General features: G+C 39.3%; 1 protein-coding gene across 1 annotated transcript in view; it reads left to right on the top strand.

Annotated features, from left to right (window-relative positions):
- itpka (inositol-trisphosphate 3-kinase A) overlaps positions 1-12327 on the top strand; it is a gene marked incomplete at its 5' end in the record, with an annotated part of 30940 nt that extends 18613 nt beyond the window's left edge. The window contains 4 exons of the mRNA XM_034195141.1: positions 2654-2858; positions 8968-9069; positions 9414-9485; positions 11510-12327. Coding sequence (XP_034051032.1) covers positions 2654-2858; positions 8968-9069; positions 9414-9485; positions 11510-11782 — 652 coding nt within the window. The remainder of the gene's footprint in view (positions 1-2653; positions 2859-8967; positions 9070-9413; positions 9486-11509) is intronic.
- Positions 12328-13233: the final 906 nt, after the last annotated feature.

Below are 13233 nucleotides of genomic sequence, written 5' to 3' on the forward strand. Positions count from 1 at the left end.
GTAAATGGGGAATCTTCTTCACAGACTAAAGTTAATTATGGAGTTCCACAAGGTTCTGTGTTAGGACCAATTTTATTCACTTTATACATGCTTCCCTTAGGTAGTATTATTAGACGGTATTGCTTAAATTTTCATTGTTACGCAGATGATACCCAGCTTTATCTATCCATGAAGCCAGAGGACACACACCAATTAGCTAAACTGCAGGATTGTCTTACAGACATAAAGACATGGATGACCTCTAATTTCCTGCTTTTAAACTCAGATAAAACTGAAGTTATTGTACTTGGCCCCACAAATCTTAGAAACATGGTGTCTAATCAGATCCTTACTCTGGATGGCATTACCCTGACCTCTAGTAATACTGTGAGAAATCTTGGAGTCATTTTTGATCAGGATATGTCATTCAAAGCGCATATTAAACAAATATGTAGGACTGCTTTTTTGCATTTACGCAATATCTCTAAAATCAGAAAGGTCTTGTCTCAGAGTGATGCTGAAAAACTAATTCATGCATTTATTTCCTCTAGGCTGGACTATTGTAATTCATTATTATCAGGTTGTCCTAAAAGTTCCCTAAAAAGCCTTCAGTTAATTCAAAATGCTGCAGCTAGAGTACTGATGGGGACTAGAAGGAGAGAGCATATCTCACCCATATTGGCCTCTCTTCATTGGCTTCCTGTTAATTCTAGAATAGAATTTAAAATTCTTCTTCTTACTTATAAGGTTTTGAATAATCAGGTCCCATCTTATCTTAGGGACCTCGTAGTACCATATCACCCCAGTAGAGCGCTTCGCTCTCAGACTGCAGGCTTACTTGTAGTTCCTAGGGTTTGTAAGAGTAGAATGGGAGGCAGAGCCTTCAGCTTTCAGGCTCCTCTCCTGTGGAACCAGCTCCCAATTCAGATCAGGGAGACAGACACCCTCTCTACTTTTAAGATTAGGCTTAAAACTTTCCTTTTTGCTAAAGCTTATAGTTAGGGCTGGATCAGGTGACCCTGAACCATCCCTTAGTTATGCTGCTATAGACGTAGACTGCTGGGGGGTTCCCATGATGCACTGTTTCTTTCTCTTATTGCTCTGTATGCACCACTCTGCATTTAATCATTAGTGATCGATCTCTGCTCCCCTCCACAGCATGTCTTTTTCCTGGTTCTCTCCCTCAGCCCCAACCAGTCCCAGCAGAAGACTGCCCCTCCCTGAGCCTGGTTCTGCTGGAGGTTTCTTCCTGTTAAAAGGGAGTTTTTCCTTCCCACTGTAGCCAAGTGCTTGCTCACAGGGGGTCATTTTGACCGTTGGGGTTTTACATAATTATTGTATGGCCTTGCCTTACAATATAAGGCGCCTTGGGGCAACTGTTTGTTGTGATTTGGCGCTATATAAAAAAATTGATTGATTGATTGATGTCACAGGCTGGTAATTAGCTGCAAACTCTGTTTTGTTTGTGTGTAACCTCTTTGTCCTGTTAAAGCTAGTGACAAATAAACACTTCCAAAACTGAAAATGCTGATTTTGGAACCTGCTAACACCTCTGAAGTGATTTACAAGGCATTTCGCAGACATTAGCATGGTGGCATCACAGGCTGCTAGCTAGCTGCAAAATCTGTTTTGTCTTTGTGTAAATATAACCTCTGTCATATATTATGTAAAGGCCAGTGAGAAATAAACACTTCTAAACCTCAAAATGCTGTTTTTTGAACCTGATAACACCTCTGGAGTGATTTACAAGACAATTTGCGGATGTCAGTGCACACACAAACATCTGCTAACCCAAAGTTAACGTCCACTCTTGTCAAAAGCTCATGCACACGCACGCCCTCCTACAGATACTGTTAAAATGTACATCTTGTTTATGATTGATTGGGGTTTTATTGAACATGTACACATTGTACATACGACAGCAGGATCTTAATAATTAAACTGCAAATTATAAAGAAGACAATGCTCATTCGGCCGAGGGTATTTTAGCATTTGGTTATACTTATATATGCCCAATCCTTCCATTGTCAGGGACGTACGTTCTTGGACAACCTAAACTTTAGGATTACTTTTCATGCAAATAATCACTTTTACAGACGGTTTGCAGTATACATCCCTCATGAAGAAATACAAACAGTATGGTACTGTGTGATAAGTGTGTCTGGAGTAAGAAGTTCTGAAAAACTGAGTAACCGTGCAAGAAGGAGAGGAATGAAAAAAGCCAGCAAGACACCTATGAAAGCTCTGAAGAAGTTATTTGGTGACTTGGAAATGTTCATGTATCCATCCCAATTTGTCTGACAAAAAATACCTGCAAAAGTGATCATTTGCCCAAGCAATAATCTTTATATTTTGCTTGTCCAATTACCTATAGCCTTTCAAGGGACTGTGTATAAAAATGGGTGTTTCATTTCGGCAAAATTATAAAAATTGTGTCACTGCGCAAATCCTTATGGATCTGACTATAATTTAAGCATGAGTATGCTTTACTACACTGCGTAACAAGAGATTTATACTTATATTATACTGGTCACAATCAAAAGACAGGTTTTAATGCACTGTATGGCTGAATGACGTTTTAGCTCATTGATGTACCTCACTTGTAAAATGAAAACAAACCCTGAAAGTAACTGATTTTGTTTGGACACATGCTTCAACGTTCCTGCTGTTTCAGGACATACTTAGAGGAAGAGCTGGTTCGAGCACGGGTACGCCCAAAGCTGAGGAAGGACCTGTACGACAAAATGGTGGAGGTGGACAGCAATGGACCGACTGCCCAGGAGCATTCCCAGCAGGCCGTAACCAAACCTCGCTACATGCAGTGGAGAGAGACCTTGAGTTCCACCAACTCACTGGGATTCAGGATAGAAGGGATCAAGGTAGAGATGAGTACATGGCTTGTAATACACACATTATGAATACAAGGTAATGCTAACCTGTGGGCATGAAGACAGTCAGGGCTATGACGGCAACCTGACATTTGACCCATGTGACCTCGAACTTCACCCAAATGATTTATCTCTGACTGACCTTGCTAGGACAGATCTTGAATCCACTGCAGTGTGTGCCACATTTGGTCCAAATTGGGTTGGAAATCAAATTCCTTGATCGTTGCCACAACTTCGGGGTCAACCTCACTAGCCATTGTTTACGTGCACTGTGAGACGCCGGCATCGCAGACCCATCGATCCGCCCCTAAAAATCGGTCCACCTTTTGCATCTGTGCATGTGTCGTTTCTGACCACAGCAGCACGTCGGAAACGGAATCTCTTCACCCAAAGCACTCAAATGGATTATTGGGATTTTTAACTTTCAGATGATAAACATAAAACCTCTTAAATCATTTTAAATTTAGTTTTAAGCACAAATGAGGCAGTGTTAAGCAGAAACGAGGCAAAATTCCGTGACGCTTTGAAATTTCCGATGTGCAGTGAATGCATCAGCTAGCAGCTCATTTAGCTGCAGTGCTCTGATTGCTTCTGCCGCCTTTTATGATGAAATAATGGTGAATTTATGTGGAAATGATTGTTGTACTAAAGCTTCAGATATCTGTCGCTGAGACAGATGATGACTGGAGTGCAGTTTGAAGCAGAAACAAGGTGATAATCCGTGAACCGCTTCATCAAGGGGACTGATTTTTAGGGGGATCGGTCGGTCTGCGAGACCGGAACTCATGCAGTGCATTCTAGGAAGTGCAGGGGGCAGCCAGGGGGATTATGGGAAACGTTAAAGTACTGAATGCTCTCCATGTTATCTTATAGCACCTGCTATCATAGATATATGTCATATCCTTGTGTAAAATTCTGTCTTACTATTATTAGTGTTGTTTTCACTCAGCTGTGATAGTATCATGTAGCAATGTAAATAGTCTTCTTTTGTGAAACAGTTTTTATTTTTTGGCGAGTTGTCATGTAGTTATCATGCACCTCCTCAGAAAGGAACTTGTTCAACTTGATTCCGCGCAAACAGCACTTTGCTAATATGTGCTCATGTATGTGGCACGTTTATGTCAAACCATGAACCCTGGAGTTCTAACATTACTTAAATGATTTAAGTGACATTTCGACACACTATGTCAATAAATTTGGTGTTGCTAGCACCTCATGTAACTGAAACCTAAAATACAAACATGAAGGAACATTGTTGAAAATGTGAAGAAAACAGAATAAAATACAGTAGTTTGTTTTTCTCTGCGTCAACTTCTTCACCATGATTTAAATGTTAGAATCGTTTCTTCAGTGTTTCAGTCTAACTTTTTGCTTGAAATCTGAAGCAATGCTCACAAAATTTTCTTACCCACGTGTACAATTTTTACCATTTTAACAAGAGTCATGAGATGACATATCCCCCCAGTCCCCACGTAATACAGTGTTGGGGGAATCACACAAGTGCGCCCTTACGCGTGTCAGGAACTGTGGTGATGTGGCGCGGCAGGCAGGTGGACGCCAATGCAGACTCATGACTCATGAGGATAAGTAAAAGGTTTAATCAAAAACAGGCTTAGGTCGGTGCACAGGATGACAATCACACAGGCGGCGGTACAGACGGTCATAAGGTGGAGGCGTGGTCAGTAAACAAGCAGAGTTCCAGCACAAGCAAACAAGTACATAGAAGGTGGCAAAGACGGAGTCAAAAAACAGGCTGGGTTCAGGCACGGAGAAGCAGAATAACTGGCTGAAACAAAAATGTGGTCAAGGACAAGCAGAGGTCGAGAAGGGCAAAAAAACACAGATTAAGGCACGATACAGGAGGCTTGGAATGAGGCAGGATGCACAACGAGCTAGCAGTGAGCTGTGAAAAACAAAGGGTTTAAAAGCAGAGGTTAATCAGGGCGTGATAACATGCAGGTGCAAGGAAAGAAGGCGTGGCTGGAAGAGACAAGAGTGGAGTGACAGGTGGGTGTGTCAGACAAAAGCAGCAAAAAGAGGAATGTGACAGTGACAGATCAAATGTTACACAATAATGATAGCTACAATTCAAACGTGAGGGAAACAGAATAAACAAATTAAAAAAGCAGAAACAGAACAACAGAAAATTAAAGACTGGATCTAAAGTACAAAAGAACTCAACATATGGCTGAAGTGTAACAGATAAACCTGAGGGACTAATGTGATCAAAACAGAGTGACTGAACAACCAGAAAATAAAGGACAAAGACTAAACTAGAACAGAACTCAATAAGTGGCTGAAGTGTAACAAATAATATAACCAAGACTAAAGTGGAAGAAACAGAATATAAACACTCAGGGTCAGACAGAAGGACAAAGAGAGGGAACCAGACGAAAACTGGGGGACAAAACCTGATTCTGGGCAGGTCCAGGGCCAAAGCATGACAACGCTAAATATGAATGAAATTGGTCAACTGATTCTTGAGATATCGTGGTAACAAGTGTGGCAATGACAATATCTTGAATATCTCACTATGACCTTGAAATTGACCTCAAGGTAAAAGTAATCACCTGGTTTTGGGGATCACCCAAGTACACCCTTATGCTAAATATGAATTAAATTGGTCAACTGTTTTTTTGTTTTTTTTTTGAAAGTAAGAATATGAGTATTCAGAGCAGTTTCATTGAGGCTTGTCATACACTTCCTAGGAAAGATGTGACAGCCAAACCATCGGTAATAATCAGATTCTGGAACAGAAAACAGAAAATTGAGCTGCTCAGACAAGCCAAAAAACTTAAAGGGTCAGGAGTGATCCTGAATGAGCACCTGACACAGAGAAATGCTGAAATTGCAAGACAAGCTCAAATGTTGAAAAAACAAAACAAAATTCATGTGACCTGGACCAGAAATTGTAAAATAATGCTGAGACAAAGTGAAGAGTCCAGAGTGATGGTCACCAGTGAACTAAAAGATTTAGACAAATACAGATGAATCAGAAATGATTTCATAGAACTTCAAAAGAAAAATCAAGTTAGTAAAATAAAATCATGCTAATGCTAAACAATATTTCACAAAAAATGTTAAAAATAGCTCATATCAATATATGTAGTTTAAGAAACAAGTTAATTGAAATTGAAAATTTAAGTGCTGAACAAAATTTTTAAATACTGGCAGTGTCAGAAACTCACTTAGATTCAACTTTGGAAGATAGTTCAGTTACAGTCAGTGGGTACAATATATTCCGTCGAGACAGAGATGCACATGGAGGTGGAGTGGCAATTTATGTTCAAAGTCACTTGCCAGTAAAAGTGAGATTTGATCTAATGTCGAATTCTATTGAATCCATTTGGATACAGGTACATTTAAAACATCTCAAGCCAATTCTCATAGGATGTTGTTACAGACCTCCAAATTCATGTAAAGATTATTTAGATAAAATTGATCAGATGCTTGATCATGTCACTAGCACAGATTCTGAGGTGTTTTTGCTCGGAGACCTGAACACTGACTGGACTATGAATTGTCCAATGAAATCTAGACTGATGACAATGGCAACAGCATATGGTCTGACACAAATGATATCTGAACCCACCAGAGTGAGTCTAAAAAATTGATGGAACTGAGGTGGCAACATGTATTGACCATATATTTACAAACAGACCAAATCTCTGTTTGATTGCCTCTTCTACATCTGTAGGATTTTCTGATCACAACCTAATAGGCATTGTCAGGAGAACAAAAGTTCCCAAAGCTGGTCCTAAAATTATAAGGAAATACAAAAATATAAACGCAACACTTTTGGTTTTGCTCCCATTTTGTATGAGATGAACTCAAAGATCTAAAACTTTTTCCACATACACAATATCACCATTTCCCTCAAATGTTGTTCACAAACCAGTCTAAATCTGTGATAGTGAGCACTTCTCCTTTGCTGAGATAATCCATCCCACCTCACAGGTGTGCCATATCAAGATGCTGATTAGACACCATGATTAGTGCACAGGTGTGCCTTAGACTGCCCACAATAAAAGGCCACTCTGATGATGCTGGAACTTTTGTTTGGTGCCGTTCCAATGAGATTTATAAAGATGACTGCCTGAAGAGAACATGTAAATTTCCACAGTCATTGATGATATGGGGCTGCATGTCAGGTAAAGGCACTGGGGAGACGGCTGTTATTACATCATCAATAAATGCACAAGTTTATGTTGATATTTTGGACAATTGAAAGGATGTTTGGGGATGATGAAATCATTTTTCAAGATGATAATGCATCTTGCCATAGAGCAAAAACTGCAAAAACATTCCTTGCAAAAAGACACATAGGGTCAATGTCAATGAGCAGATCTGATTTGATGCAGGTGTTAATTTGGGGGATGAAAATTTACAGGGTGATTCCATAATTCTTTCTTCAGAATTGAGTGATTCCATATTTTTTTCCTCTGCTTGGTCTAAAAAGTAACCGTTACTGACTGCCACAATCTTTTTTTCTTGATTTCTTATAGTGTTAAAGCCAGAAAGTTGCCATTTGAAATGACTTTAGTTTTGTGTCATGTCTGTGATCTGCTTTTTTTCTACAAAATTAAACAACTGAATGAACATCCTCTGAGGCCGGTGATTCCATCATTTTTGCCAGGGGTTGTATGTAGCCCTAAAAACTATATATATTCTGAATCCTCATGACATGGGGAACAAACTGGTACCATTTTTTTTAAAAGTTGAACTGAAAATTACCCCCAAAATAGCCATTTATGTAAGACCATACAGTGTTATACCATGTGCAATAAACTCCCAAACTATAATATGTAGCCCTAAAAACTATATATATTCTGAATCATGACATTGGGTGCAAACTGGTGCTATTTTTTTAAAAAGTTGAACTGAAAATTACCCCCAAAATAGCCGGCTGTGGGTATGACCAGGCAGATTCAAATTTCCAGCCCTGTATATGTGTTGGCCATCTCTGTTTATTTAATCCCTTTCTACAGCACACTCAGCAAAACAACATGCTTAGGCTGAGGCTGTGGGTATGACCAGGCAGATTTAAATTTCCAGCCCTGTATATGTGTTGGCCATCTCTGTTTATTTAATCCCTTTCTACAGCACACTCAGCACAGCCACAGCACACTCAGCAAAACAACAACATGCTTAGGCTGAGGCTGTTGGTATGACCAGGCAGATTCAAATTTCCAGCCCTGTATATGTGTTGGCCATCTCTGTTTATTTAATGCCTTTCTTCAGTTAGTTTATGTTCTCAACTGTTATGCACCTGACTGCCCTGTGCGACTCAGTTTGCCTTCCTGTCTGAATACATTAATTTTATGTTTGTAAAATTGCAATGTAAAAACAGTGAAATGCACCACTACCTCAATTTTGATTCATTGATATTTACATTCACTGTTACCGCCCTTTTGTGTGTAATTTTGTTCTAAATTTGATTGCAAAACAAAGTCTGCATGAAGGACTTCAAATGTGTTTGTCTTTTAACCAAGTATTTCCACTTAGTTTGGGGAGTCCACCTCTTATAGTTCTGCTGGACAAACTTTAGTCCATTAACTATTATATTTGTAAGACATCAACATTACAAAAACAAATGTTGGGCAATTGCTTTGATTAAAATGATTGGCATTTGGCTTATGTCTAAAACAGGTTAACCCGGGCAGCGCCGGGTACCCCAGCTAGTGCTAAATATGAATGAAATTGGTCAACTGATTCTTGAGATATCGTACTAACAAGGGTAGCAATGACAATATCTTGTCAGTCACAATGTATGTGCCAAATTTGAATAAAATTAGATGTTCTTGAAATACACCAGCTTACTAAGACAGATACATACAAACATAGCTACAAAGTTTTCACAACACCATACGCTTCCAGTATATATTATTTCTGCAACATACACTTTTTCTATGCATCATAATTCATCCATCCATCCATTTTTTTTATACCTGCTTACAACAATTAAAGGTCACAGGTTGGGGAGGGGGGCTGGAGCCTATCCCCAAATAGCATAATATCAACATTAAATATATAATATTAAATAAATATATATATATTTTTTCCCTTGGAAAACCTTTACATTATTATATCTTCTGTTTAGAAAAGTGACGGCACGTGTCGAACTGACTTCAAGAAAACACGCTCGAAAACCGACATCGCTGAGGTGTTCAAAGACTTTATCGGAGGGAACGTAAATGTCGTGGTAAGTATCAGTTCCTGTGTGCATCGTGTACTCTATACTCGCGTACATCAACTATAAACCCACAGACACACACATTCACCACCCTGCTCTCACACCCATGTACCTTTGTTTTCAGACAAATAGTGAGACTCAGATCAAAATGTTTGAACTGTGCAGGAATGCTTCTGCAGGCTAATTCCAGCCACAAGGCTGTTTGACTTGCTGATTAGGAGGTTCCTAAATATACACTGTTACCGCACCCTGTTGGAAAATACACAAGCACTTTCCAAATTTACTCAGATTAACATCTTTTTGAGTGTTCACAATTTAGTGCAAACCCCTTTTCTGGTTTCTTTCCCACACAGAAATCTTACCTGAGCAGACTTGCAGAGATCAAGGAGGCCCTGAAAAAGTCAGAGTTCTTTAAAACACACGAGGTGATGGATGATGTTTGCATTGAATAATGGGAAAATACAATGCATATAAAAAGCACTCATATACAGTACGTATAGAATTAAGACAACACTAGGAAACGCATAAAACACCTGCACCAATTCAACAAAAGCTAGTTGCCTCAACAAAATCGTTTGCAAATTGAGAAAATGCTTGAAAACACAGAGAAGACAGAAAAATATAACTTGCAGCACATGCGACAGTGAAGTCTGATAACTTGCCATGTGCAAATTTACACAACACACACACTGCAAATAGCCACAGCAGAAATACTGCAAACACAAAAGGAGGTTTCTGTCCAGAAGGCTTCATTCAAGTGCAACATGATGCTTTATTATCTTTGGGCTACAGCATATATTTGATGTACGGAGCTGAGTAAATAAGTTCGTTTGGCTTCTCCCCAAATCCAAGATGGATTTGCGTGTTGATTTGGCACAGGTTTTACACGGAATGTCCCTCCTGATGCAACTCCATATTACATGGGGAGTTGGCAGTGGTGGACTTGAACCAGGAACCTTTTGCTCTGGTAACAAGCACACTAACTGCTTGGCCACCTCATCAGAACTGAGTAGATTTCTTTATTTACTTTAATGCTGATTTTACTCTTAAAGTAGCTGTATTTTTGTGTTTTGTTATTTTAATTTATTTCATTTATATAGCGCCAAATCACAACAAAAGTTGCCTCAAGGTGCTTCACACAAGTAAGGTCTAACCTTACCAACCCCCAGAGCAAGCACACAGGCAACAGTGGTAAGGAAAAACTCCCTCTGATCATACTGAGAAAGAAACCTCAAGCAGACCAGACATAGAGGGGTGACCCACTGCTTAGGCCATTCCAACAATTACAAGGTTTTGCAAAGTTTTTACAACCCTGAAGAAACAGAAAACAGGAAATCAAACAGCATAATAATATAAAGAAGATGAGAAGTCCACACAGGCCTCAGCACCACAGACAGGGGTCGTCCAGCATTCCTCACATATTAGTGGGTGTATGCCCCGTGAAAGGGTCACCCCCAAACCCAGACTGCAGCATGTACCACCTGCATCATTTTATTTGCAACGACATGAACAGGTAGTTATTAAACGTCCTCTGTGCAGAAACCTCTTTTTGTGTCGCTAGTATTTCATTTGTGTTGTCTGTCGTTGCAAAGCATCAGGCCCCTCATGTTGTATCGCCATGTTGATGCAGCAGCTCAAAAGGAACATGCCCCAACTTTCGCATTTTGCAGCACGGTGTGAAAACAAGATAAAGCAAGCGGAATGGCTAGTCTCTTATATGCTGTCTACTGGAGGATCATACAGATTGGGTATCACAATAAAAAGCAAAGGAGCACAAATCCCCATCGCCAAAGAAGTGAAAACGTCAAACAAAATTGTGACTGGTGGCAGCATAATGCAATGTGCAATCTCACCACTAGGCACACTGTTTTAACTGTTTAACTGAACACCAGTGGATATTCACTCACATGTAAATTTTCTCACATTCATCGCCTGACTTGCGTTTTTTTGTTTGCTGGATTTGGGCTGATAATGTTGCATGCAGATAGTGGTACATTTATTCTGCATTTTGCCAATTTTATGCATTCTATTGCAAACTGGCTTCAAAAGCGATAATTTAGTTGTGTTAATGGATGTGAGGAACAATGCAATTCTCTATTCTATATTGTTCATGTTTATTATTTATGTTGTAGATGCAGTTACATTTTTTAAAAGAATTTAAGAATTTTTAAGAATAAAAATTAGGGTTGGCATGGTGGATTAGTGGTTAGCACTGTTGCCTCACAGCAAGAAGGTCTTGGGATTGATTCCCACCTGTGGCCTCTCTGTGTGGAGTTTTCATGTTCTCCCTGTGTTTGCGTGGGCTTCCTCTCACATCCAAGGACAGGTTTAGGTGGATTGGAAACTTTAAAGTTCACCGTAGGTGTGCGTGCGGGTGTGAATGTGCATTGCAGTTAGATGATGCAACAGAAAAGACAGATTAATATTTAATCCTTCTTTGTTTCCACAGGTCATTGGAAGCTCTCTGCTCTTTGTGCACGACCACACAGGAAAAGCAAAGATTTGGCTGATTGATTTTGGCAAAACCACGGTGTTACTGGATGGTCTGACCTTACACCACGACATTCCGTGGCAGGAGGGGAACCGGGAGGACGGATACCTGTTTGGGCTGGAAAACCTCATCCACACACTGCAGTCTGTAAATAACAGAGAGAGCACACGTGAAACATGTCACTCCATCATCAAAGAAAACAGCCAAATGTCACAGCCATACGGTCAGTGACCTTTTTGAGGTGCACTAGTGGGAAAAGCTATTTTATTTAGGTGGTTCAGTCTTTGCGGTCTGAGCGATGTTTAAATCAGTGCAACAGGAAAATAAGTGAACATTGTGTGCAGCGTAAGAAGATTCTTCTGCAATTGATTTTATTTGGTACAGAAAATTTTTTCTACTGACAGCTACAGAAATCAGGTGTTGGACACGTAACAGCAAATTTTTCATGAGCTAACAAGCAAAACTGACACATTATTCAAGTTCCTACAAAATGCACAGAAATGAAAGTGGAGATAATCTGCATTTCACTTTCAGGGACTTGAAGAGTTCTCGTTAAAAAGTCAAAGAAAAAGTGAGTGTGAGTCACAATGTCAGTTTGTACCAGCTGCTCCCCAATAAGTGGGGAGAAAATTTGAAGTGCAACAAAACTATTCATTGAAGATTGAAAGCTTGTACTTTAAAATGTACTGTAACTTAAAAAAAAAAAAAAAAAAAAAAATCAGCTGGGGTTCTTCTTATTATTTATCCATTAATGGTATTTGGGGTAAAAAATTGGAGAACCTTGCTTGCTTTATACCCCAAACGTTCAGATTGGACGTTACGTCTGAGTGTATTTTCTATGCAAACTTGTCACACAACTGCAACATAGTACACTGTCAATGTCATACTGCATAAATAATTAAAACGTCTCTATTGTGACAAATTTTCTTTCAGTTTGTTAAGTTTCAATCATTAATTTGATTATTTAATTAGATTATTTGTTTAATTACATGATTGATGTATAAATTGTTAGCAAATGCCCATAACTTCTGTATCTGATAACAATCCAACTTCCAAATATGCCTCATTTACAATAAATAAAAAGGACAAAATTGTCAAGTTTTAGGTGTCAAACTGTATTATGTAATGACATAACAAAATAGAATAAATTTTAAATTTCTTTACGTAATAACACCTGCATTTTGTAATGACATTTTTTAGTAAACAGCCTGAATGCAATATATAATAAACTTCACAGAATTCTGAAAATTATTTCATACTACAGTGGTTATTACGAAATGTGGGAGTGACACGTTTTCCTGATGAAAATGTAGTAATAGTGCATTATATAATAACGGAAAAGGCTGGATTGTTACTGCCACAAGTGGAGGAGTTTAAGTGTCTTGGGCCTTGTTCACGAGTGGGGGTAAGTTGGAGCGTGAGATCGATAAATGGATTGGGGTGGTGTCTGACGTTTGCAGATGCTGTACGGGGCATCATAGTTAAGGAGTTGAGCCAGAAGCCGAGGCTCTCAATTTACCAGTCGATTTACGTTCCTATCCTCACCTGTGGTCATGGAACTTAATGCCTGAAAGAATAAGATCACGGATGCAAGCAGCAGAAATCAGATTCCTCTGTTGGGTATCTGGGCTTACACTCCTGGACAGAGTGAGAAGCTCAACAATCCAGGAGGGACTCTGAGT

This window comes from Thalassophryne amazonica, chromosome 19, assembly GCF_902500255.1.
Source record: "Thalassophryne amazonica chromosome 19, fThaAma1.1, whole genome shotgun sequence".
NCBI classification, from domain to species: Eukaryota; Metazoa; Chordata; class Actinopteri; order Batrachoidiformes; family Batrachoididae; genus Thalassophryne; species Thalassophryne amazonica.